Source organism: Aquila chrysaetos, chromosome 2, assembly GCF_900496995.4.
Source record: "Aquila chrysaetos chrysaetos chromosome 2, bAquChr1.4, whole genome shotgun sequence".
Classification (NCBI taxonomy): Eukaryota; Metazoa; Chordata; class Aves; order Accipitriformes; family Accipitridae; genus Aquila; species Aquila chrysaetos.
Genome location: NC_044005.1, coordinates 42,254,118 through 42,276,696, shown reverse-complemented (window position 1 = coordinate 42,276,696; position 22,579 = coordinate 42,254,118). Strand labels below are relative to the sequence as shown.

Here is a 22,579-nt window from a genome sequence, read left to right as displayed (position 1 = left end):
CAGTTTCCTCTTATGAAGGGAGACTTTATTGGTTTGATTCATATTGCAGCAAAGCTTGACAGGAGATACCTGCTAGCATTATCTCCTGTTAATTGAACTAATGCACAGAAAAAGGACTGTCTCAGAGGTAACAAAGTATGATGTTATCTCCTGCTTAATGAACAGAGTTCTGTAAGACTGGATGACAGAGCGCACTACCTTCTGACCATGGCACATGAGAGGAAGACGCAGGGTGCCACACTCCCAGGGTAATGTGGGCATACTGCCAGCATACAGATGGATGCACTTTCTTTATTTTTTTATACTCACATCAGTGTAATGAATGAGATGACTGCAAAGCGGAACAGAAAAGACTGATGAAAATATAGACACATATACAGTGCTAGCCAAGTGCTGCACTCTGTGTTACTGAATAAACACCTTGGTGTTTGCAAATGTCAGTATTTGGACTTGTAAGCCTCTCATTATCATCCCAGTCATCTGCGCTCTTAAAAGCAGAGTTTCCTTCCATTCTTCATCTTCCACTGTTGAAGTGGCAGCTTTTCTTTCCTCCTTCCTCAAAGGATGCCTTTGTTCCCTCAATATTTGATGTCTCTGTATCAGAAGCACTTTTTCCCAGATCAACTCACTAGCTGAGCTGAGTCCACAGAACTTAATAAAAAAAAAACATACTTCAATGATTGCATCTATGAGACTTTTATTTTTAATAAGATTATGCATGGGTATTTAGTATGTGAAAGGTAGCTATTACACTGTATGTATATTAATATATACAGGAGAAAATAAGATCTAAGAATGACCAGTTAAATATATTTTCTTAAACAAGCATTTATCTAAAACGAGTATGAAAATCTCGTGAACACTCCTGTCTGTGTTTTGCATGGCAGTGGGAATAAAACTGTAGCAGCAGCTACACACTGACCATCATAACGTTGCAGAAGTCAAAGGAGTTGGTATCATAAATTTTGTTGCCACCACAAACATCTGTGAGCTTGCAGCAGATTAATAAATGAAGACATGGTTATGGCCAAAGGCTAGGCTGTTAAAACTGTTCTTCCAAACCCATTAAGTGTAGGATTTGAAACCTTAGCTGTTATCCTCAGCTTCAAAATCTACTTGGTAGGCAATAGTTCAGAGAGAAGTTCAGCAAAAAAAGATGCTGTCAGATGATTTTTATTGGACAGTTGGCAGAAAAATCAGGGTGTTATATGTTGATCACTCTGGTGTAGGCAATCAAAAATGTAGACTCGGTGAACAAGGCAAGGCTTTGCTTGGTCTTTGCTTTGGTCTCTGGTTCAAACACCACATACCACCAAGATTTGCATCCAAATCTGGCACAGACTTCTATGAGGTTGAAATCTCATTCTTATATGACTGTATATCCAAATAGGACCCTATAGCTCTACAACTGCCTTTCCATTCCCTAAAACAGTGAAGAGAATTTTTAAAAGTAATTTGACAGTGACTTAAATGCCAGAACCAGCATCAGTCCTCACAGACAGTACTGAATAAAATACATAATGTTCTTTAACAAGCTAACGTGGATGTTCATTCTGTATGGATTCATGTTCCCTGAATATTTGTTAGTCCATTACCAAAACATTTGTTTATCTCCTTCTGATAAGATTCATCAAAATATATTTTAAGAGAGTTTAGATGACTGAGGTGAAGAACAGTTTTTAAATCGCTTCTTTCGTTCCACTGCAGTTCGCAAAGCCTGAAGAATTAAACGTTTATTATTCAGGATGTTGTATCTGCACAGGTTCAGCAACTTGTTGAAATTCTCTTCAGTATATGTAAGCAGACCAGTGCCATAGGGAGCAGTACAGTTGGACACATCTACTCTTCCCTGCTCCATCTCTGTGGGACTGCGTTCCACATCTGAAGTAAGAACATAGCGAAGTTCAACACAGCAGTGTTACTGAGGTGGAAGACTCCTACCAGGCAATGCAAAATGCACAGTAACAGCCACAAGAAACTGAATTCTCTCAGGAAAATGGTTCAAGATTTAATTACTGTATAGATACTACATATGCTGTGCTAATAAAATGCACTACTTCCCTGCTTGAGTACAGTCACAGCTGATCCAGAATTGACTGGCAGAACAACTTTTCCATGCAAAATGCTTTCCTCTCTAAATTAAAGTTTTCCATCAGAATATTTCACTTCTGCAGATTTGGAGTTTTGTATTTTTAACTTTTCCATTGGGTGCTGAGCTGACAGCTCCTTATCTACCAACTGGTAGAAAACGACACCAGGAAGCTTCTGCGCTGGGAATTCTCCCTCTCAGGTGGCTGAGATTTTAAGCACATGCAGCAGGACAAATAAGATTATGAACTACATGAGATCTTTTCCAGTAAGCTGGTACACAGATTTTTGGTCAGTTTTTGAGGAAAGCAAGAAAACTGGAGCTGATGCAGGCAAAAGTATTTGTAAACTGAAAATGAATTTGCCATGTAGTTTTTTTGGTGAAACAAACAAATCACTATTTATTCTATTGCTGAACTAAAGAAAATAATCTGGCAACTTTTTAAAAAATGACAGATATCAAAGCAGCTTGTTACCCTGGCAAATCCTTTGCTTCATTGTATGTTTTCAGCACTTTCTAGTCTCATTGTTTTTTCATGTAAACAAATTAACAAGAGGATTCTACCTTCGTTAACAAAATAAACATAGTATCTCATTACACAACTGCAAGTGACAGTGTTAGCTACCAGTGGATATAACTTAGTAGCTGCCTCCAGTCCTTTATTATCAAAGGAACACAAACTGTCCCAGATGTCAGATAAGGGGTTTTGCCTCAAACTACAGCTATTCACGCTTTTAATTTTGAAACTCTTCAGTTCAATCCCTGATTAGTTGGCCAACACTATATCCATCACAACAGGACTGGGAACATGATAACTTAGCCAACTGACCAGCTTGCCAGTCTCTTGTTTTAGAAGAGGAACAAATTCAATGAATAACTGGATGTGACAACCTCAAAAAAAATGATTGATTAATGCTGTTAACTTACTCGGTGTCTTGTATTTTTGGAAGGTATCGCACACCAGTGGGAAATAGGCCAAGATTGGTGCCTCTAAGCTGTCCTCAAACACATAGCATTCCTTCAGGTGTTCCCGGTCTTCCTGGCTCAGGTCCGTGCTTGGGAATGGGATCCCATGCTCCAAACAGTACTCTGAGAATAGGTCCAGTGGCTGGTTCAACAAAGAGGAGAGTTGCAACACAGAGGTTGAAATAAGGCTACCAAGCCATATCATTGATAATTTACTGTGCCAGGCAATCTGTGATTGATTTATATGTTTACAAATAAGGCTAACTGTGCACTGGAACAAGCATACCCTCTTGATTTTAATATACCCTCAGTAATAGAAATTTGGTTGATTTGCTAACACTGTACATTTTTAAAGCAAGATTACTGTTTTCTGAAATGTATATGAAATACAGATCATTTTTGTGATTTAGTTGGCATAGTAGAGGATTTGGATCAGAAAATTTTGATTACATATGGTATCTCACGTCACAGGTTCTTGAGTGTTTGCATTCAGTGCACCTAACAATCAATGCCCTCATGTCCTCCTAGAAATAAATTACATTAATTTCAATCATATACACCCCTCAATGTTTCTTCAAACACAGAAAAACAAAAACTTGACTGAAACTTATGCAAACACCAAGAGTCAAACAAAAAAGAAAAACACCAAATTTTCTTTCAAAAATAGCAAAATTTTGTATTAACTAATTACGTTGTAGAAGTTATTTAACTAACTATTGAGGAACTTGGTACCACAGTGACAAATCTGCACAGATACACAGAACAGGTTATCTTCTATATGTCTGTGTCCACGTGTGTGTTCCAGAAAGCTACTGAAAATACCCCGAATAAAGACAGTGACATTACAGTCACAGTGTTGAATAGTATCACTGATGCGATCATTTAACTTAATAAAAACCAGACCATTTTCTGAAAAAAAGAGAAATGTGGTAATTCAGCTGCTGGAGTCATACAGATAAAGAATCACTACTTCAAAACATCACCAGAGTCTGTGATCCTCCGCTGTAATTTAAATGCAAAATGACATCCACTTTCCTCTCTGGCCTCAGAATGGGCGGGCAGCTGGTGTTGATGAAGAAAGCTGTATCTACTAGCTTGAGGTAGTCACCCATTTCATTCAGCTGATTGGGAGAAGAATCCAGCACTGTGTCTGAAAGTCAAAAACTTATATTATCGATTAATTACTGCAGCAGCACGTCCTTTTTTTTCCAAATCAGCATAACAAGGAAAGAAAGGACAGCCCACACTTACATTAGCCTTTGACACAAAGCCCACATTTAAATATTTGTCTTTGACACAGTTTTAGCATCTATAGCTCAACTCTGAGATCAGTAAGAGGCAGCAGTTCTGAGACTCAGCCTCATCCAAAGTGATACACTAAGCTGCTTTTTCAACTGGTGTAAATGTGTGGCTATTTAGCTTCAGTTGAAGCTGTAAGTCATTTTTCTGTAGCTTTTCCTAGGAAGAACAGAATTCAAGCAAGCTTGCTGTGGCTTCTCCAAGACAGAAACAAGACCAGCAGTAAATCATCTGGGGCTCAACAAAACCGATTCCACGGACATATTAATCAAGTAATTTTAATCAAAATTTGCCTTTGTGCTAAAACTTATCAAATACTTGTCCTTGGCAAGTATCAGCACTCAAATCACCTTCAAAGATGCATCTAAAATAATTTACTATTACCTTTCCACATGCAAAAGCTCTCATTCTCTAAATACTTGTTATGTAGCTGCAAGCCCTTGAGGAAATTATGGTAAGTTGAAACCACTGGCCGTCCAGTCATCATTTCTCGAAGAGTATTTGAAAGACAACCTTTGGGAATGGATAAGCAAGTTGCCTGTTCATGAGGCTTCTTGGGCAGAGCAGGGTGTTCCTCTGTAGGAAGAATGAGAAGAGGGTATATGTCTGCCTTTGTTTAGAGTGTTTCTCTGATACTAATAATAACAAAGAAATAGGGGCTGGGCAGCCAAACCACCACGGCCCCATTTGTGATGGAGTGCACGCACCAACATACAGACTGTTCTAGGCAGAGGTGGGTTTCAGAGCCACAGCATCATCATGTTGTTCCCCGTCTGGCCTCTCCCTCCCCAAAGGACCCATGGTAACCCTCTTGTGACTAACAAAACTCCCCAGGGATGTTGCACAGTGAGCAGCACAACATTTTTTCCTGTTTTCCAGCACAACTGTTTCTCTCCTGTTTTTCCTTCATTCCCAAAGGCCTGGTGTCCCCTAACCCAGAAACAGGACACAAAACCAAACCCTTTACCAAATGTCAGGTTTCACATTTCAGAGAGGTGTGAAGACAATGCAGATACAAGTGAAAAGTAACCCAAATAACTAACCAATGTCATGCTCAGTGCCTCGGGTCCATCTGTGCCAGAAGTCCGCTGAATGACCCGAGAGGTAGACAGCATCCATAAAACTCTGGGAAAATATATTACTCCATGTGCCTTGAAAGTTTAAAAAAAGAAAAAAAGCCACACTTAATACTATTTTGAATTTTTAGAGCACAGCTGTGACAACCTCTGGACTTGGTCTCTGTGGTTGTTTAAATTAGCACTGTTCTAGTTATGAAATATTACAAATTTTAGTATGAATATCAAATGCCATGCCATTCCATGTCTGGCTTATGACTAGGCCATTTTAGAAACTTGGCTGTTTATACAAGTCAGACTGTGATTTTAATACTTCAAAAGATCAGTTCTAATGTGTGTGCTCTGTTTTGATCTAACCTAAGAAGTTCAGCAAATTAACTGCATTTGTCTCAAGAATTTGCTTCCTCTTTTGTTACTTTTGGCTGGTTCATTTGAGATTTAAAACGGCTGCATCAGATACATTATCTGGTGTACTGGTATTGCTCCTTGCAGACCAGTAGTTATTAGATGCCAGGTCTGTGTAATCAACTATGTGGTTATAAAGGTGATGTTTTTCTGAGATAGTAAATCACCTTCCAAGAAGCAGATGCGGGACTCTGGGATCTTCTTCATCAGGTGACCCATGAAGAACTCACTACCAAAATCCTCTGAACGAACAAAGGCCCCATATTTCAGGAAACCCACCTCATAAGGTGTGAACTCCACCCACTCTGCAAATAAGGCATCAAGAAGGACTTATTGCAGCCACCTGAACACATGTAAAAGTAATAGCTTAGAGAATCCAATGCTGGAAGAACAAGGCCTGTAGCTTCAGCATGTTGGTGACAGGCAGTTCAAATCACCATGTTTTGAAACAAACAGGTGCCCTTCAATGCATTGCATGTTAGATTGGTGAATGCAAAAGCTAAATTTACTTCCTCCACTAACACTGTGAAAATCCATCCAGCTTGGGGTTCAGGTCCATTTCTGTACTACGAAGAAAAAATTGGGGCTAAAAGTCCACTGACTGCTAAGGCCCTACATAAGATGTGGTGATTTTAGTTCTTCTGAGTCAGCAATGACACCAGCTACCATTCATTCTCAGACTCTGATAATCACTGCCTTGTGAAGGTAAAAAAACTCTGACCAAAACCCACCCAAACCTTGGCTGAACACACTGGGACGGCAGACTGTGCAGATGATCGTGTTCAGTTGCAGGACCTCCTGCTTCGTTAGGGCCAGAAAACACCGTGGAAATAGTTAGTGATCAGCATCACTGATCAGGGCACAGAGCACTGCCCCTCCTCAGATCCCTCTCTGGCTGCTGGGAGCTTCCTTCCCCTCTCAGCCTCCTCCACACCTTCCCTTCTCCTCCCATCCTTGCCCTCCTCCCCCAGCTCTTCACAACTCTCTTGGACTACTGGTGCCTGGGCAGGAACCCCAGCAGCTGAAAGAGGCTGTGAGGAGTAGGCAGGGATGAGAGTGAGAAAGAGCAGTGGTGATGGCTCTCAAGGCTGCCAGCAAAAGGCATCTCTGCCCCTCACAGGGCAGTGTCTTTGCACAGGTATCTCCCTACCATAGTATTAGGATGCATGTTTTTCATCCAAGTCAGAACCCAGGTGTAAAGACAGGGGAAAAAGAAATTATTTAAAAGATTTATTAGCTTGGACATAGAGTAAAACCTTTTGGCATTCACCCAGCATTAAAAGGAAACTCCTTAGATTTATAAAAGTGTGTATAATAATCATTACCTTTAAAATCCAGAGTGCTAAAGTCATCCTTGACATTGAGGGACAGGTATATGGGCAGCGGATTCTGCCCCTGATTTACTGCCAGTTGCTGATCAGAGAGTTTGTGAGTACTCTCCTGTTTATAAAGAACAGAAGTCATTGTAAAAGAGGGACGTGATGCATGGACTTAAAACAGTATCTAAGCATGGACTTATCAATGAAACGGCTCCTAAACCTTAGCAGATTTTTGTTCTGTGTACTTCATTTGTTTGACCACACAAATGTGTTCATGCACTATCTGTCATCAAACTTCGACAAAGCATTATGACTGATGCTTCCAGGGATTTTGGAATGGCGGATAGAGCAAAAATGTGAGAAATTTGTCTGTGCAGTCACTAGGATATGACTTGCTTTAAGGAAAGATAAAGATATTTAGCGACCTTGGAGGTGCTGCAGATAAAAGCTAACCAGGGCCCACTTCATTCAATACAGCTTTGTTTACTGGCTATATATTCCTATGCCTGAACTTAGCTCTGTCAGAGACACCTCTCCTCTGCATGTTACTAGAATCTCATTTGATCTGAAATTGAAGATGGAAAATCAGTTTCATTAACACCTTGACTTTTTACATGCCCAGACACTTCCCCTAAATGCTTGCATTTTAGGCTTACTGTGTTATTTTTCTTCTAAAAAGCCAAAGAAAGACCCCGTCAGAATTTTTGAGGGTCTTTCCTATAACTGAATCCAGAACTTTAGACATGAAAAGTTAGAAATCCTCTAGAATAAGGGATAGATATACAATACCTGATGATGTAGCATACAGTCAATGAAGAGTCCCCATAAATCTGTAAAGGACAGCTTGTGCCCCTCTTGCTTTCTTTCACAAAGCTCCTTTTCATAGTATTTCATATGATCCAATGAGAAACAGTGCAGCTTGCTCTTGATCACATGTTTCCTGATATCATCAATTGGCCCTCTGAGATCATTCTGTGACCAATTTGCATCTTCATATAACTTTGCCATGGTCCTGGTAAAAAGAAACATACTGTGGTTCATCACTGGGTACATGACAATTCATGGGCTTATACCTCACATAAGCGTTTTGTTTCAGGATACACAAGGCTCTTACCCTCCAACTTTTACCTTGGAAGAGCAGTTCAAAGCCCAGGCAGAATTTAGACTATAAAACGATATTTTTGCTGTAGCAATACATTCAAAATCATCCTAGCTTGTTTCTTCTCAGAATCAAAAGAGTAATAAAGCAACACCCATAACTTAACACAGTTTTACTAGAATTAGCCTTTGATTGTCCAGGTTCAAGCCGCAGCTTCTGTCTGAAGCCAGTTCCCTCAGCTGTTTCAGGCACGGTGTGAAATGTTAAGCAGGAGTTTAGCAGCAAACATTGCCCTGGACAAGGGCAAGAGCTCCCCTCCTTGGGCATGCAGCAGGCAGGTCACCTCAGACTCTTGGCACACACAGGGCCAGTCTGCTTGAGATCTCAGTTCCCAGAGTTCAAGCAGATTCCAGTCATCCCTTCTCATCCTCCACCCCACTTGTTCTAGTTCTGTCTCATGGATCTTTTTAGAGCAGACCTCCAGAGGCAAAACACTTTAAAGCCCTAGACCGCTGCTAGTCATGGAAGGCAGTCAACATTGTGTGCATGACACTCCCTGTTCCACAGGGCTTTTCTTTTAAATTCTCCTTTTCAGATCCATTTAAAAGTGGAGCCAGACAAATATTACCAGAGGATTTCCGAAGTGTTACATGCAACTAGATAACCCAAGAGATACACAAAGGAAGGGAAAACAATATTTTCCTACTTTTCTTTTTCTCATTGCTCTCAAGCATGCTTGGGTATCAGGTCTGCATCCTTTCAGAGATTCAAGACCCCAGGTCTCCAGCTACATTTCTTCTCTTGCACCTCTGCAGCATCTTCTCTGACTCATGATTAACATATCATTTGTCTGCACTGGCAATCAAAAAGTTTACTTCTCCCCCAGGAAGCTATCCTCATTTCTTACATTCCCAAGAAAATGCCAGCTTTTTGGCCTACCAGACCCTATTCAGTCCCTTGTTCATAGCCATAAATAACCACTTTTCATTCAGACTGAAACACCAAGACACCTCTACCCCCCATCTTAACACAGGAATCTTTTCTGTCAGGTAACTGGGAAAGGAGAAATGGAGCTGAGTCATACAGAATTTTCATCAAAAAATAACCACTTTTCCCACCCATTCTCTGTATCAGGCACCGAGTTTATGACAGAAAAAAGTGCAGCCCCCAGGAGAACTCATACTGTATGGCATGGCAGAAAGGCGTGTATCTGAGCCACAGAACAGCTGCAGGTGGGTTTGTCACCTACACTGAACTGCAAGGAGATACAGGTAAACCATCCTCGGTTGTGCTCTTTTCTTTTAGTTTCTGTAAATACTTCAGTGCAATTATAGAAATACAGTAGTTCTCATTCAATTTGTTTCTTGTAGCTAGAAGAAATAAGGGCTACAGCACTGAGCAGTCCCATGAAATGGGTGAGCACCAGAAGGAATCCAAGCCCCAGCATCACACTGAGTAAAATTCGCCAGCAAGGCACTATGCTTCACCAGGTTATCACTCTGCTAACACAAACAGCAAGCACAAGCCCAGCCCTCCTTACCATGTTGTGGCAGATAAACCACTGATGTATGAGACACAGTCCAAAACACCTAACTCCTGGAGAGCCAGAAGGCTGCCACACATAGCCGTCATGGACCGCACACCTCCTGCGGTGGTCACGACTGCCACCACCGGCACCTGCTCAACACACAAAGAGGCACAGATTCATTCATCATCAGATGAAATAGGGAAGTGATGGGCATACAGAAAAAGTAATAGCAACACCCTGATTCAGGTAGGTTTGGATTCAATTCACCCTCTTCATGGCAGTGCTTATGTGTGTTTCTGAGTTGTGTAAACTTTGGCTGGACTTAGCGTATGCTGAAAGCATCTTCCTGATCAGTGATGCTCTGATAAATCAGAAGCTGTAAGTATGGCTCTTGTATGGCATAATCTATTTTCAGATTTGTAAAGTCTTTTCTGTATGTTTTCCATTTTTCCTTTTTCCTCACATCTTTCCCTCAAAACACATTTTAAAATCCTGAGTATAACTGAGGGCAGAGGAGCAGAGCAAAAGCTGCCTGCATAATTTTTTCTTCCTCTAAGTTTATATACAACATTTGCTATTCTCCAGGCAGATGGTGCCAAGCTTTATAGATTTATTTTAACATCCTCTTTGTTACCCAGATTACCTCCCCCTCCCCTGACATAAATGCTATATGTAATTTGGTCTTACTTTCCTCAAGGATGCAGCAATTCTGTTAGCCATCCTCCCTTTGCCCCATAGGTAGCACTTACCAAAACTGAGACAACATATTTATTCAGTTTTAGGAACGTATCTTGCCATTACCTTTAATCTTGCCTTCATTGTATTTTATCATCTACTTGGGGGTTTTGTTTTTTGTATTTTAATGTGACTCAATAACCCTTTATTCTCATTTAATAACAAGTCCTATTCTACTTGTTATTTAAGTTCATGAGCACTTTGACTTAGTCAACAAATGCTGTCCTGGGAGCTGAAGAGAGCAGTGGAGGAAATCCCACACAGGCACATTCTCCCAGTCACAGAAGAGTGCCTCCCTGACTCTTGCTCCAAGCACCACAGCCCCATAACAGATTACTGTCCTCCAGTAACAGAGCAGCTACGTCTGAGTCCAGGGATCCCCAGTAGAGGAGAAAGCAAGAGGTAACACAGCAAAAAACATACAAGACAGATGCTGCTGTACCAGTGTGCTAAGGGAGAGCCGCAGCCTTCCTCTGTGAGCCCTGTGTAGCAGCAGAGAAGGGGAGGGGTGCCAAACTGAGGAGTAACGGTCTCAGTCCAAGCAACCAAACTTCACCAAGTTTGGTTATTGTCCTGGTTTCAGCTGGGAGAGTTAATTGTCTTCCTAGTAGCTGGTACGGTGCTATGTTTTGGGTTCAGTATGAGAAGAATGTTGATAACGCTGATGTTTTCAGTTGTTGCTAAGTAGTGTTTAGACTAAAGTCAAGGATTTTTCAGCTTCTCATGCCCAGCCAGCGAGAAAGCTGGAGGGGCACAAGAAGTTGGCACAGGACACAGCCAGGGCACCTGACCCAAACTGGCCAACAGGGTATTCCATACCATGTGATGTCACATCTAGTGTATAAACTGGGGGGCGTGGGGGCAGGGGATCACCGCTCAGGGACTAGCTGGGTGACGATCAATGGGTGGTGAGCAATTGCACTGCGCATCATTTGTACATTCCAATCCTTTTATTATTGCTGTTGTCATTTTATTAGTGTTATCATTATCATTATTAGTTTCTTCTTTTCTGTTCTATTAAACTCTTCTTATCTCAACCCACGAGTTTTACTTCTTTTCCTGATTTTCTCCCCCATCCCACTGGGCGGGGGGGGAGTGAGTGAGCGGCTGCGTGGTGCTTAGTTGCTGGCTGGGGTTAAACCATGACAGTTATACACATGTTCATCTCAATAAATACCTTCTTTGGGTGCCCCTGAGTGAGGATGGAGGTTAGCAGAGAATAAAGGAGCTATAACTGACCTCTTGACACTTCCTCTTTCCTCTGTGCCAAAAAATCTTGGATATGGTCTTAAGTGCATATGATGGCCTATACATTTTGGTCTAGAAGATGTGGAGGAGCTCTATGGGTAGTCATGCAAGTACATCACATCCACTTCATTCAAAGTGGGACAGAATATTTCAAGTTCCCAAGATGCTGTCCCCACATACCTCATCCACCTGCAGGTCTTCATCTAGATGAAGAACATTTTTCAGAGCAGCAGCAACCACCTTCTTCCTTTTACAGATGAAATCGTGCTCCTCTGCACATAGATCAAACCCCAAATGCAAATCTAAATTCTTGCAACTAGAGCATAAGAACAGAACATGTTACCTGTAAGCCATTTCTAGAGCTACAGCCTGAGACATCAAGCAAAACCAGCAACAACAATAAACCAGTTTAAAGAAAGGCTACTTCCATGCACATGAAGGTTCCCTTATGCAAGTGAAAGCAGGTATATAGATATCACAGGCCCTGTAGTTTTGCCTTGCTGTGGAGATTTTAGACTAGAATCATGTCCTGAACTATTTCACACAATCATGAGGATGCTAAATGAATCAAATTCTCTGCTGATGAAAAACAAGGAACATAACTGAATTCAAGGTGTTTCACATAAAGCTCTGAAATTTGGACACCTCTTCACATTCTCTTGCTATGTATGTGTTTCCTGAAGAGCAGAGGGGCCTAAGCAGTAACTTAAACTTAACATGCTTTAGGCAAACTTACCCTAATACCATGTTAGGCTTATCTCTACTAAGAGCTTGTGCTGTAAATACTTGAGTCAGAAAATGTCTCAAGTGTATCCCTTCATATCTGTACATGATCATGAACATCATGTGCATCATTAATTCTGGAACTTCTATTTTCACAGGGCTACTGTTTCAGGGGGTTTTCAGCCAAAAGTTTATTTCATCCCTTCTGTGACTCGTAATTAATATTCAGTAAAAACCTCTGATTTATCTTTGTCTGCAGTTAGTGCTTGCAATGTAACTAACTAATCAGTAGGGGGTAATGTTGCCCTTTGGAAAAATCACTGCAAGCCAGTCAATAAATTACTTACTTTCCACTTGTTTCATTGAAAAAGGACCTTCAGAGGACTGGTAAATGCATAATGGTGTTAGAAACATGTTAGAAATGTTACACATAAGCGTGTGTGTGTTACAGATAAAGGTTACAAGACAGAGGGATTCTTAATATCAAAATTAAGAAGCATCCACATTAGGAAAAACATTGTGACTGGTTATACCCCATGACTACCTACCACCTATTCTATGCTGAACTCTTACCAAGCAATTTAAAAGCATGCATCATATTATTAACCTTTCCCCATATTTTAGTCTTCTTTAACCAATTACAATCTTTATTCCTTGTTTCAAAATGAGCTAGTTTAAGCTGTAGCTTTCTTTCATCTAAAGATGATACTATGAAAGGACAGAAGATGGCCAAAGTAATCATTCAAAAGAAATAAAAGATTTACCCATCTGCTTCCTTCACAGACACCTCATAAGATTCACCCTGAGAATCAAGAATGAAAACACCATGAATTTTAAATAGAATTGAAAGTTTGCAAAAGGCAGTTTTACAGTATTAACAATTATTCAGATACATAGTCTAATGATAAATCTTTGGTCTCTTCTCAGGCCTTCTGCACAGAATCATCACTAAGATCCTGCTTTTAAAATACTTTTAAAGCAATCAGCAATTCTGAATATGCTACTTTTTCCCTGAATAATAGTTATACTTTCAAGTGTATGCAGAGCTGAACATACATATAACTCAGCTAGTATACATTTAATAACCAAATTAATAACGGACCAGGTGTCACATAGATACAGCTTACACTTGCTGAAATAATTCCAAACGCTGTCAAAGGTTACTCACTCTCATCACTGTCACTTTCTTTCCCAAGTCCAGAGAATGGAGAGGCACAGCCAGGGGACTACTTACATCCATTTCCCTCCTAGACGAGCCATGCTGAATTAAAGTGGGAAAAAAATTGTTATAAGGAGAAAATTATTTACAACCCATAAGTACAAACCTATCAGAGTAGGGCTAACTCATCATGCTTCTCCCAAAAGTTACTTTAGCTATTATCACCGTCCACAAGCAAAACATACACCACAGAAAAAACACTCCTTTGGCAGCATCATGTGCAGTCTGGGTTGACTGTGCTTGATGTAATGGAACATGGTGGTTTCACTGCTTCCCTGTCTGCAGCCAGGACCTTTGGAAACATCCTGGGTTTCTTCATAGGATCCTTTCATTGTGAACGTGAAATCTCTCCCTAAGAACAAGAAACAAACCACAGTGAAATGTTAACTGCATCTAGCCCTGAAAAATAACAAATAAAAAAGCCTCAAGTAAAGTTTCAGCCTTAGTGCAGTCAACATTAATTTGGGCCACAATGTTTTTCCTCCCCCATAATCAAGGGCCACTGAATAAGCAGCAAAAGGCTGGTGCAGCATTGCAACCTCTCCCCTGCCAAGCAATGGAGAGCATGTTAGACCAGTGGATGCCACAAGCAGCGTTCACACCCCCTGAGTTTCCACCGTAGTCTTTCCACTCCCGATAGTTGTGTCTCCCCTCTTTTACTTTCTGTTCTCATCACAGGTATTCCAGTTCCGCCACACTGCAGTGATGTTTCTGAGTCTCCCAGCCACCTCCACAGTTTCCCTTAAGCTACACAGTCACACCACCTCCAGAGGATTCTCACTATTAGCAAGTAGGTAATTCAGGAAACACCTCAATCAATCCCCAAGCTGCCCTGATATAAATAGAGACTAAAGCGGACCAAATATTTATCTAAATTCAGCTGCTTCTCCCCATAGCACAAAAAGCAGTGACAAACTATTTATATCAGTAACCTCACTTGTGTAAGATCTCTTCATTTTTGTTTCATTCACATGTACTTCCAAACAGGAAACTTCACGAGACTGGAAGAGATAAGCAATAAAATCACTGGTCACAGAAACAGTTCAGGATCCTCCCTGAAGATCTAGGGGTCCTGTAGAAACACCAGGCTTGGCCATGATGTCCTGTGAACGTGAAGAAATTACAGAGGCTGATTCTCTTGTATAAATTATGCAAGCAATACTGTGGTCAAGGGAGCTAAGATAGCTGGGGATCTGTCCCATTACATTTAAATACCATTCAATCCCCAACAGTTAACACAAGAAATTTTTCTCCCCATCTAGGCCATGCTTTAACTTTTGTCTACAGAAAAGTGAGCTGAAGGATATAACTCTGCAAAACAACTGGACAAATGGGCCTCTACTTCAATACCTCTGGGATGAAGCTGAAACTTCCCAAGAGAGTGCTGCATAGGAGGAAGTAGCAGCACAGTACTTCGGACATGGTGTGAAAAGAACCTTCGGCTCCAAAGTAGACATTCAGTAATAAACTCTGCAGTGACACTGGATTCAGTCCCTTCCCAAGTTTCCTTATTTACTGCCATTTCATCAGTGAGCAGCTCACTGGCACTGTGGCAGAGTGCTGGTCCAAGCCTCTCCCAACACAGAACACACTACAAGCATGGCCAAGTTCAAAACTTTACAACCACACCTGTGTCTCGTCTGAAAAAGAGTAAAGGCTACGCCTAAAGGCATAGTTTTTCCAACTACATCCTTCAGTTCTGCCCTACATAAGAACATAAGCATAAAAAAATGAAACAATTACCACTAGTACGCCATTAGTAATGATGTTCTCAGATACACCTGGACTGAAAAGGAAAGAGGTTTATTTAAGAGTGGGTATATGAGCACTAATCTTTTAAATGAAAACAGTTCTCTGAGCTCAGTTTTTCTAGCTGCCAAGTGCCATCAGCACTTCTTTCACCTCTGTCTCATGCTCGCTGCCAGGTCGCAGTCCCATAGTTCCTACGGACACTCCCTCTTTCTTACCTTCCTTGATGAGCATCATCTCTCCTTAGGCTGAATTACAAAATAAACACCCACCCTTAGCTATAAATAGTAATTGAGACTGTCACTCAAGAAGGGATTTCACCAGATTCAGGACAGAAAAGCAACCATGGGGGAAGCTGCTGAGATGGGATGTCTAGGCACAGATTCATGGAGCCACTTCCCCAGTGCTGCATTACCACTCTCTCTAAAATGCAAAGTTTTCTGATGACAAATTCTGTAACATTTAGGCTTTACTCACATGTTTTCCAGTAGAAATTCCACTTCTAGTTCTTCCTGATTCTGAAAATAAGATTTATTTTTCATTTAAGGAAAATGAATGCATAAACTTTTTCTTTTGATAGAGCTCTGATGATTTTGTATAACCCTCCCTTACAAGGTTTTCAAGGTTTTGCTATTCCCACACCCTCTGCATCATAATGTAAATGGATGGAGCCTTCTTCGGCTACCCTTTCATTTCAAGTCTCTCCACCACTCTACTGTTTACAAACCAACTGTCCCCCCAAGGAGAAGAGGAGAGCAAGTATCATGGAATAGGGGGTAAAGGTCCTGTTATTCATTTATTAGTAGGATGAGACATGGGTCAATCAATGCCAAGGAAGGGAGGTATAACAGGTGAATGATGCAGGAGAACATACTTGACAATAAATGGACCTAGGTGGTGAGCATGTCTGGGTTAAAAAAAAAAGAATCTGCAGAGTATGGTGACTAAACATTAAAAAAATTGTGGGAGAAGAGGCCAACTTGGAAAATGAAAATTGCCGGGGTGAAGGGAAGAAGAGAGAAGAGGAAAGACTGAAGCTGTGAAGGGGTATGAGGGAAAGAGCTCACAAGGGCCAAATCAAGATAAAAGGGGGGGAAGAACGTAAGAGCAGGAAACAGCAACAGAAAAGAATAACACACCAACAACATCAGAGGGACTGAATAATGTTACTGCAGCCATTTGCTGGATCAGCCTGTGTGGGACACAGCCAATCCCGGAAATACCACACAAAAACATATATCAGAGAGATCTTCTATATCACCCACAGGGAGGAAAACACTAATTAGTGGAAGATATAAATCTCCTTCTGACACGCGATGGTAAGATTTTTCATTCATATTCAGAAGAACTAACTTTTACTGCCAAATATCCCTTCTGTCTGGCTGCACAGCATACTTTAACCATGCAAAGAGAGTGTGAAAACCAAGCTAGGTCTGATAATATAGCTGCCAAGGTAAAATCATCACTGCGGTAAAGGTGAAAAGAGTATTTTTGTATATACTAGTTCATGGCAGTAAAAAAGACAGCTCAGGTGGCTTCTCTGAGGGCTGGATCTGTGGCACGTTAACTCAGCAGCACATGGTTCTGCTTGTTTATTTCTCCCAAAGACTACGTGTTTCATGTGAATCAGGGTGATTGCAACAGTTTGTAACAGAAGGCTGAGGGATGGATTTTAGAAAGCAGTTGCCTTACAGAGATGCAAGACAGACTTTATCAAACACCAGATTGTGACCAGTCTGTACTACCCAAACTCACTGACTGACTGTTCCAACTTTATCCAAAGAACAGCAGAAATAATGTTCAGGAGACCCTGGCTCGTAACATCTGACTAATTGTGCCTGCCTTACATTCCCATCCTTCTTATGCTGTTGTACACACACTCACACAAATTATATTTCTATTAAGTCCCATTCACATTTTTGTGGGTGAAAAACCTGGAGCAAAGCAATGGGAAGACTTGTTAGACCACACCATGAGCAAGAGGCACAGCAGGAAGCAACTGTGATGCTCTGACATTACCCATCCAGCCTCCTCAGCCCTCTTTTTGAGATATCTTGGTAGATGAAAGAAATCATTATGGGCAGAGGTGGCTGTACTGCTTATTATTAAGGTTGCCCAGCATGTTCCATTAATAAGTCACTTTTTTAAAAAAAAAACAAAACTAACCCTAAGTGTTCTAAAAATCCATGTACAGACCATAATCTGTGATGCCTCATGGGCACCTGAGTAGGAGTCGTGATCTGAATAAGGACAGCTTGACCAAGACATTCCTGAGACACAGCTCACTTTGTCTTATCTCCCCAACTTCCACCTTGCTAAGCCAACGGTTAAGCGAACTCTGCACATGCCTCAGAGCAAACTCACAGCTTGAATCACACCTCAAATGATCTCAGTTACATGAGGCTTTTTCTAAGGAAGGCCATAGCCAGCTGGAGCAGGTATACTGAAATCCTTAGTAAGGATCAGCTTTCCAGAAAAATAGTTAATAAACACTCTCCAAAGCAACAGTAATAAAAAAAAAACAAAAACAGGAAAGAGTGTTTTCTGGACAGCCTGACACAGCAGTCTAGAAACAAACAGAGCACACACCATTCCTAGGAATTGTAAACTCAAGCCCTTAGCGAAGTGTGAAAAAGCTCTGAAGTCTCTTTACTACACAGGCTCCAAGCAGAGGTGGTGTTATATTTTGCAGAAAGTAATCTGAGTACGTATTTTGCTCTCTTAAAAGATGGGTGTGATTTCTCCACCTGTCCTCTCAGCAACTTCGCCAACCAAACATTTCAGAAGAAACTCTTTATCCCATCTTTAATACAACCAAACACAATATTCATAGAATCATAGAATGGTTTGGGTCGGAAGGGACCTTAAAATCATGTACTTCCAACCCCCCTGCCATAGGCAGGGACACCTTCCACTAGACCAGGTTGCTCAAAGCCCCATCCAACCTGGCCTTGAACAATTCCAGGGATGGGGAATTCTCTGGGCAACCTGTTCCAGTGTCTCACCACCCTCACAGTGAAGAACTTCTTCCTTACATCTAATCTGAACTGAAAGAGGGTAGATTTCAAGCCATTATTCCTTGTCATATCACTACATGCCCTTGTAAAAAGGGCATTCTTTTGAGACATATGCAGCAAATAAAACTCCTAGGTCACACACTGACCTAGAAGAAAAGAATAAAATATTGAGGAGATTCTCATTCATCAAGCCCTACCCACTCTGTGCTGGCTCAGCCCCCCTAAAAGATATTTGTAACCCTGTAAAAAAAGATCATAAACAGACTTGCTGAGAATTTAAAAATAAATAAATAAATAAATAAATAAAAATTGTTGTTTATCAGAAGGTGGAAAAAAATCTGAGATATTTTCATGAGAATATATAATCATTTACCAAGCATACTGCCTGAAAGCACAGGACAAAACCACTGGTGAAGCTGAGAGGAGGTACCCCTAGTGAGCTACTGGCCAAAGGGTCAGGGCAGATGCCCAGAAAAGGGGCCAGGTTTATTCCCATCCCTGCTCTGTTAGTCTCCTACAACAGCGAGAAGATGCCTAACCATCAGCTTCTTCATTTTTGACTCTTGTGGTCTCTTTTTTTTTTTTCAAAAGACATTTTGAAATATCAAAAAAAATTCAGAACAGGAAAGCCATTTTGCATCTGATTGCAATCACAACAAGAGGGGAGACTGTTATCCCTCCTATACCCTAAGCATTTAACTCTGTGCTTTAATAAGGTCCTTTTAACAAAGCCTTTGTGTGAGAGAACAACTCTAACATTTAATATAGGTAGTAACTTGGGACAAAATTCTGACCAAGAGTATTTTATCTATCCTCTTAATTTCACTCATCTTTTCATTTCTGACCTCTGGATTCAACAGAAAATTCAGGTGAACTTTTTCTCCATGTTGGATTTTAGCAACATCAAAGCGAACAGTCAAAAGCTGGTCATCTGGTGTAAAAGTATCCTCATCACAGACTGTCAGCTCCAGGATGTTCTGAGGAGAAAGGCAGAGATGCATATAAATGCCGTATTCTGGGACTACTGAGGCCAAAAGAAAGGTCTAGCAAGAGTCAGCATGCAGCCCTTGCATTGTTCAATGTGGACAGACTCCTGCGACAGCATGGAGTTCAGTTCACAGCTCCTGTAGCTCAGATTGCAAAGTAAAGGACTAACCCCAGAAGAGGTAAATCACCAGATTTGGCAATGAACAAGAGCTCAAAAGAAAGGCAGCATAAGTGACATGCATGACGGTAATATGCACTGGGCAGGGTAGAGATTACACATGCTGTTCATCAGATCCTTTATGGATTCAAAATTACTACCTTGAGAAATTCTGGCATATCAGCAGAAAATAATAGTAGAGAGCAAACTCTTAGCCCTTTACAAATGGAAGGTAAAGCATATTAACAAACTCTTTTAACAAGATTTAAATTGTAGTGACTGCCCTTGCAATTCCTCAGGGCTCAGATCACCCATGGCAGCATGAGAAGATGCAGCACTATTAAGACATAGGGAAGCTGACCCCCCATATCTAGACCGTGCATCACTTGCACTGACTGCTAATCTATTTCTGCTAACTCTACAAACATTTTAACAGTTTTTTTACAACTGTTCTGGGACAGAAAGAAGCATTCAACTTTATTCCAGATGATCCACAATCCTCTGAGTTTACACTTATTCAAAGCATGGGATAGGCATGGTTCTGTTATAAGTCTGTATGTCAAATGTACAGTTTGCTTTCTTATAGCCTATTAGGCTTTTGCAAATATGCCTGTTCAATGATGGAATAGTTAGTATTAAAAGATATTTTTAATTTTTCAAAACCAGTATTAAATTATGGTACCTTTTATAATTTACAAACTGCATCTGTGTTACTGTATAAAGCAGGTATTACAAGCTCACAGCAACATACAGCAAAAATGCCTTCACAGTTGCATGTAAGAAAATGTAACTAATCCTCTGAATGGTTTATAAAACCTCCCAACCAATTCACAGGGTTCTAGTGCTTAGAAGATGACAGAGACCAGTCAGGGCACCAGAGAATCCATACCAAGGCTTGCATATTTACTTGCTGGTAGGAAACAGCATCTCTCATGCTGTCTCTTGACGCTTTCTCTATGTTTCTGTTACCATCCTATTCCTCAGCATATCCGAGTTCAAGCCCTTACATGAGCCTCAAGGCTCTCTAAAGAGTCTGCATGCAGCAGGTGAAGATGTTCCCTTTAGAAAGTGTCTGCTCACTACCACAGCTGCAGATTCTACCTTTACTTCACTTTGTATCATGAAGTGGAAAGTTTCATTCCAGATGGGGTTTCTGCAGTTGCGTACAGTTCTTGTCCGGGCTTCCCGACATGAGGCTGTTGGCAGCCACAGCTTGACATAGCAATCAGTTTGGCTCACTGTATTAACAAAAAGATACATAATTAGTACAGCAGTACTTTTTTATTATTTCTTTTGCCCAGTCAGGGGAAAAAAGATTAACCTCTGAGGAGTCCTAAATATTTCATTACACCCAAAGTAAAACATTCTGGGTTTAGAGTTATTTAACTTTTCTATCTGGATTTATGTCAATTCCAAACAAAGGTCAATTTTAAACCACTAATTCTATTTGATAACAACAGCCAAAATATTCAATTTCAACAGCGCTGAAGTATGCCAGCTCTTCTGGGTTTTTACTTCTACTTTCAAATATTTGTGAAGCTCCAAGCAAATTCATGTATGACTTCACTTCCCGAAACTTCGCTTTTTCAAAAAAAATGAAGAATTTAGTTTGGGGGATTTTTTGACCTGTTTCTAATTGTAATGCACAAGTCATCCACAGTGATATAGCAATGAAAACAGAAACACAGCAGCACCCAACACAACTACTGATTTTTCCTGCATCCTTCATAAAGGTGTCCCCTTTCAGAAGGGAAATGGGCAACCTGTGGATAAAGGGGCACTGAAGAGTTAGAAGAAAGGGAAATACCACAGAGCAGCCAGTGAAGGGAATGATACCTTCTTTCCCAACATAGAATTTCTATTCTATTTCATTTCTATTGTTAACTGTTTTCTAAACTATTTTAATTGAGTCTGAACAAAAGTTAAAATAGATACAACTTCTTCAGCCAAAAAACCTGAGACATTACTGTAATTCAAGCAACAGTTGTAGAAGAGCACTAAATTCAGGTGACAGTGATTTCCTTGCTAGCCTATAAACATGCCACCAGTGATACTTACACAGATCTGCTTTGCGGAGATTTCTCATGCTTATAATTTTTACAGTAAGCCAGCACAACTGAGGCACTTCTGGCTGCAGAACAACAAGAAAAATACCTTAATTATTAGCAAATAACTCAGATATAACTAACACAGCCTATCCGATAGCATAGCAAATGTCACTCTCTCATTAATGCAGTGAATATGTTTCCATTTTAATTATTTGAGACAATTTTTGAGAAGAAATTCTTTCTTGTCATTTGACACCATGTAATGTCAGATTCCAGCTATATTTACTAACCAGCTGTGCTTAAGATTAAGTTTTCTAAAGATTTAGGGTTCGGAGGTTAAGTTTTGATTCAGGGTGTAGTAAGAAATATCACAAGAGTTTTCGCACTGAAAGTCATTACATAATTGCCCCTCTAAAATCCAGCTACCTTCCAACTACAGTTTGCTCCTCAAATTTCAGGCTGAGTGCAACGGATTACAGCACAGCACTTCCTGGTGTGCCAGCATGGGGACCATGGGATGCCCTCCTTCCTCCGGCAGGTACTGCTGCCCATCTGCCACATAACATTACTGCAGAACAGGACAGATACCCTCCATTTTATAATGCCCCAGTCAAGATATCACTGCTACTGGCCAGTCTGGCTGTGGGATACATAACACCATAACATCTTCCACCATACCAAAATACCTGACCCTTAAAAGGATATAAATGACTCAAAGAGGGAGAGAATGGTTCTAGAAGCAAACAGCCCAGTATGGGACTCCAGAGCTCTTCAGTTATACCAGCAGGAGAAAGGCTGAAATCAGAGGCTTGGGGTAAGCATTCTTCCATTTCACACATAGGTGCAGCTGCCCATAAGGCAGCTCTAGCATTTCAGTGCAAACTTGACATAAGGCAGAGGCAGCTGTGTTTTTTT

General features: G+C 40.8%; 1 protein-coding gene across 2 annotated transcripts; it reads right to left on the bottom strand.

The window, feature by feature from the left end:
* Positions 1-722: 722 nt before the first annotated feature.
* Positions 723-21,743, bottom strand: LOC115334029 (cytosolic phospholipase A2 epsilon-like). Of its 2 annotated transcripts, XM_029997746.2 has the most exons (19): positions 21,675-21,743; positions 20,718-20,854; positions 19,318-19,449; positions 15,933-15,973; positions 15,450-15,492; positions 14,644-14,707; positions 13,892-14,058; positions 13,656-13,748; positions 13,252-13,289; positions 11,945-12,080; positions 9,794-9,930; positions 7,944-8,166; positions 7,161-7,275; positions 6,003-6,140; positions 5,398-5,505; positions 4,739-4,930; positions 4,039-4,205; positions 3,017-3,197; positions 723-1,881 (listed from the first exon to the last, which is right to left on the bottom strand). In XM_029997746.2, exons 1-19 carry the CDS (start codon positions 21,700-21,702, stop codon positions 1,643-1,645), a joined length of 2,379 nt encoding a protein of 792 aa, XP_029853606.2. In that variant the 5' UTR covers positions 21,703-21,743; the 3' UTR covers positions 723-1,642. The 2 variants fall into 2 exon arrangements, with proteins under 2 accessions (XP_029853606.2, XP_040975039.1); XM_041119105.1 differs by lacking the exons at positions 19,318-19,449; positions 20,718-20,854; positions 21,675-21,743 and having other exon boundaries at positions 14,639-14,707; positions 15,933-15,969.
* Positions 21,744-22,579: the final 836 nt, after the last annotated feature.

Coding starts and splice junctions, on each gene's coding strand:
- LOC115334029 (XM_029997746.2), bottom strand. CDS start 21,702: ATGAGAAATCTCCGCAAAGCAGATCTGT. Junction 9,931..11,944: donor AAGACCTGCAGGTGGATGAG/GTATGTGGGGAC, acceptor TGTGTTGAGCAG/GTGCCGGTGGTGGCAGTCGT. Junction 8,167..9,793: donor GGTTTATCTGCCACAACATG/GTAAGGAGGGCT, acceptor TCTTTTTACCAG/GACCATGGCAAAGTTATATG.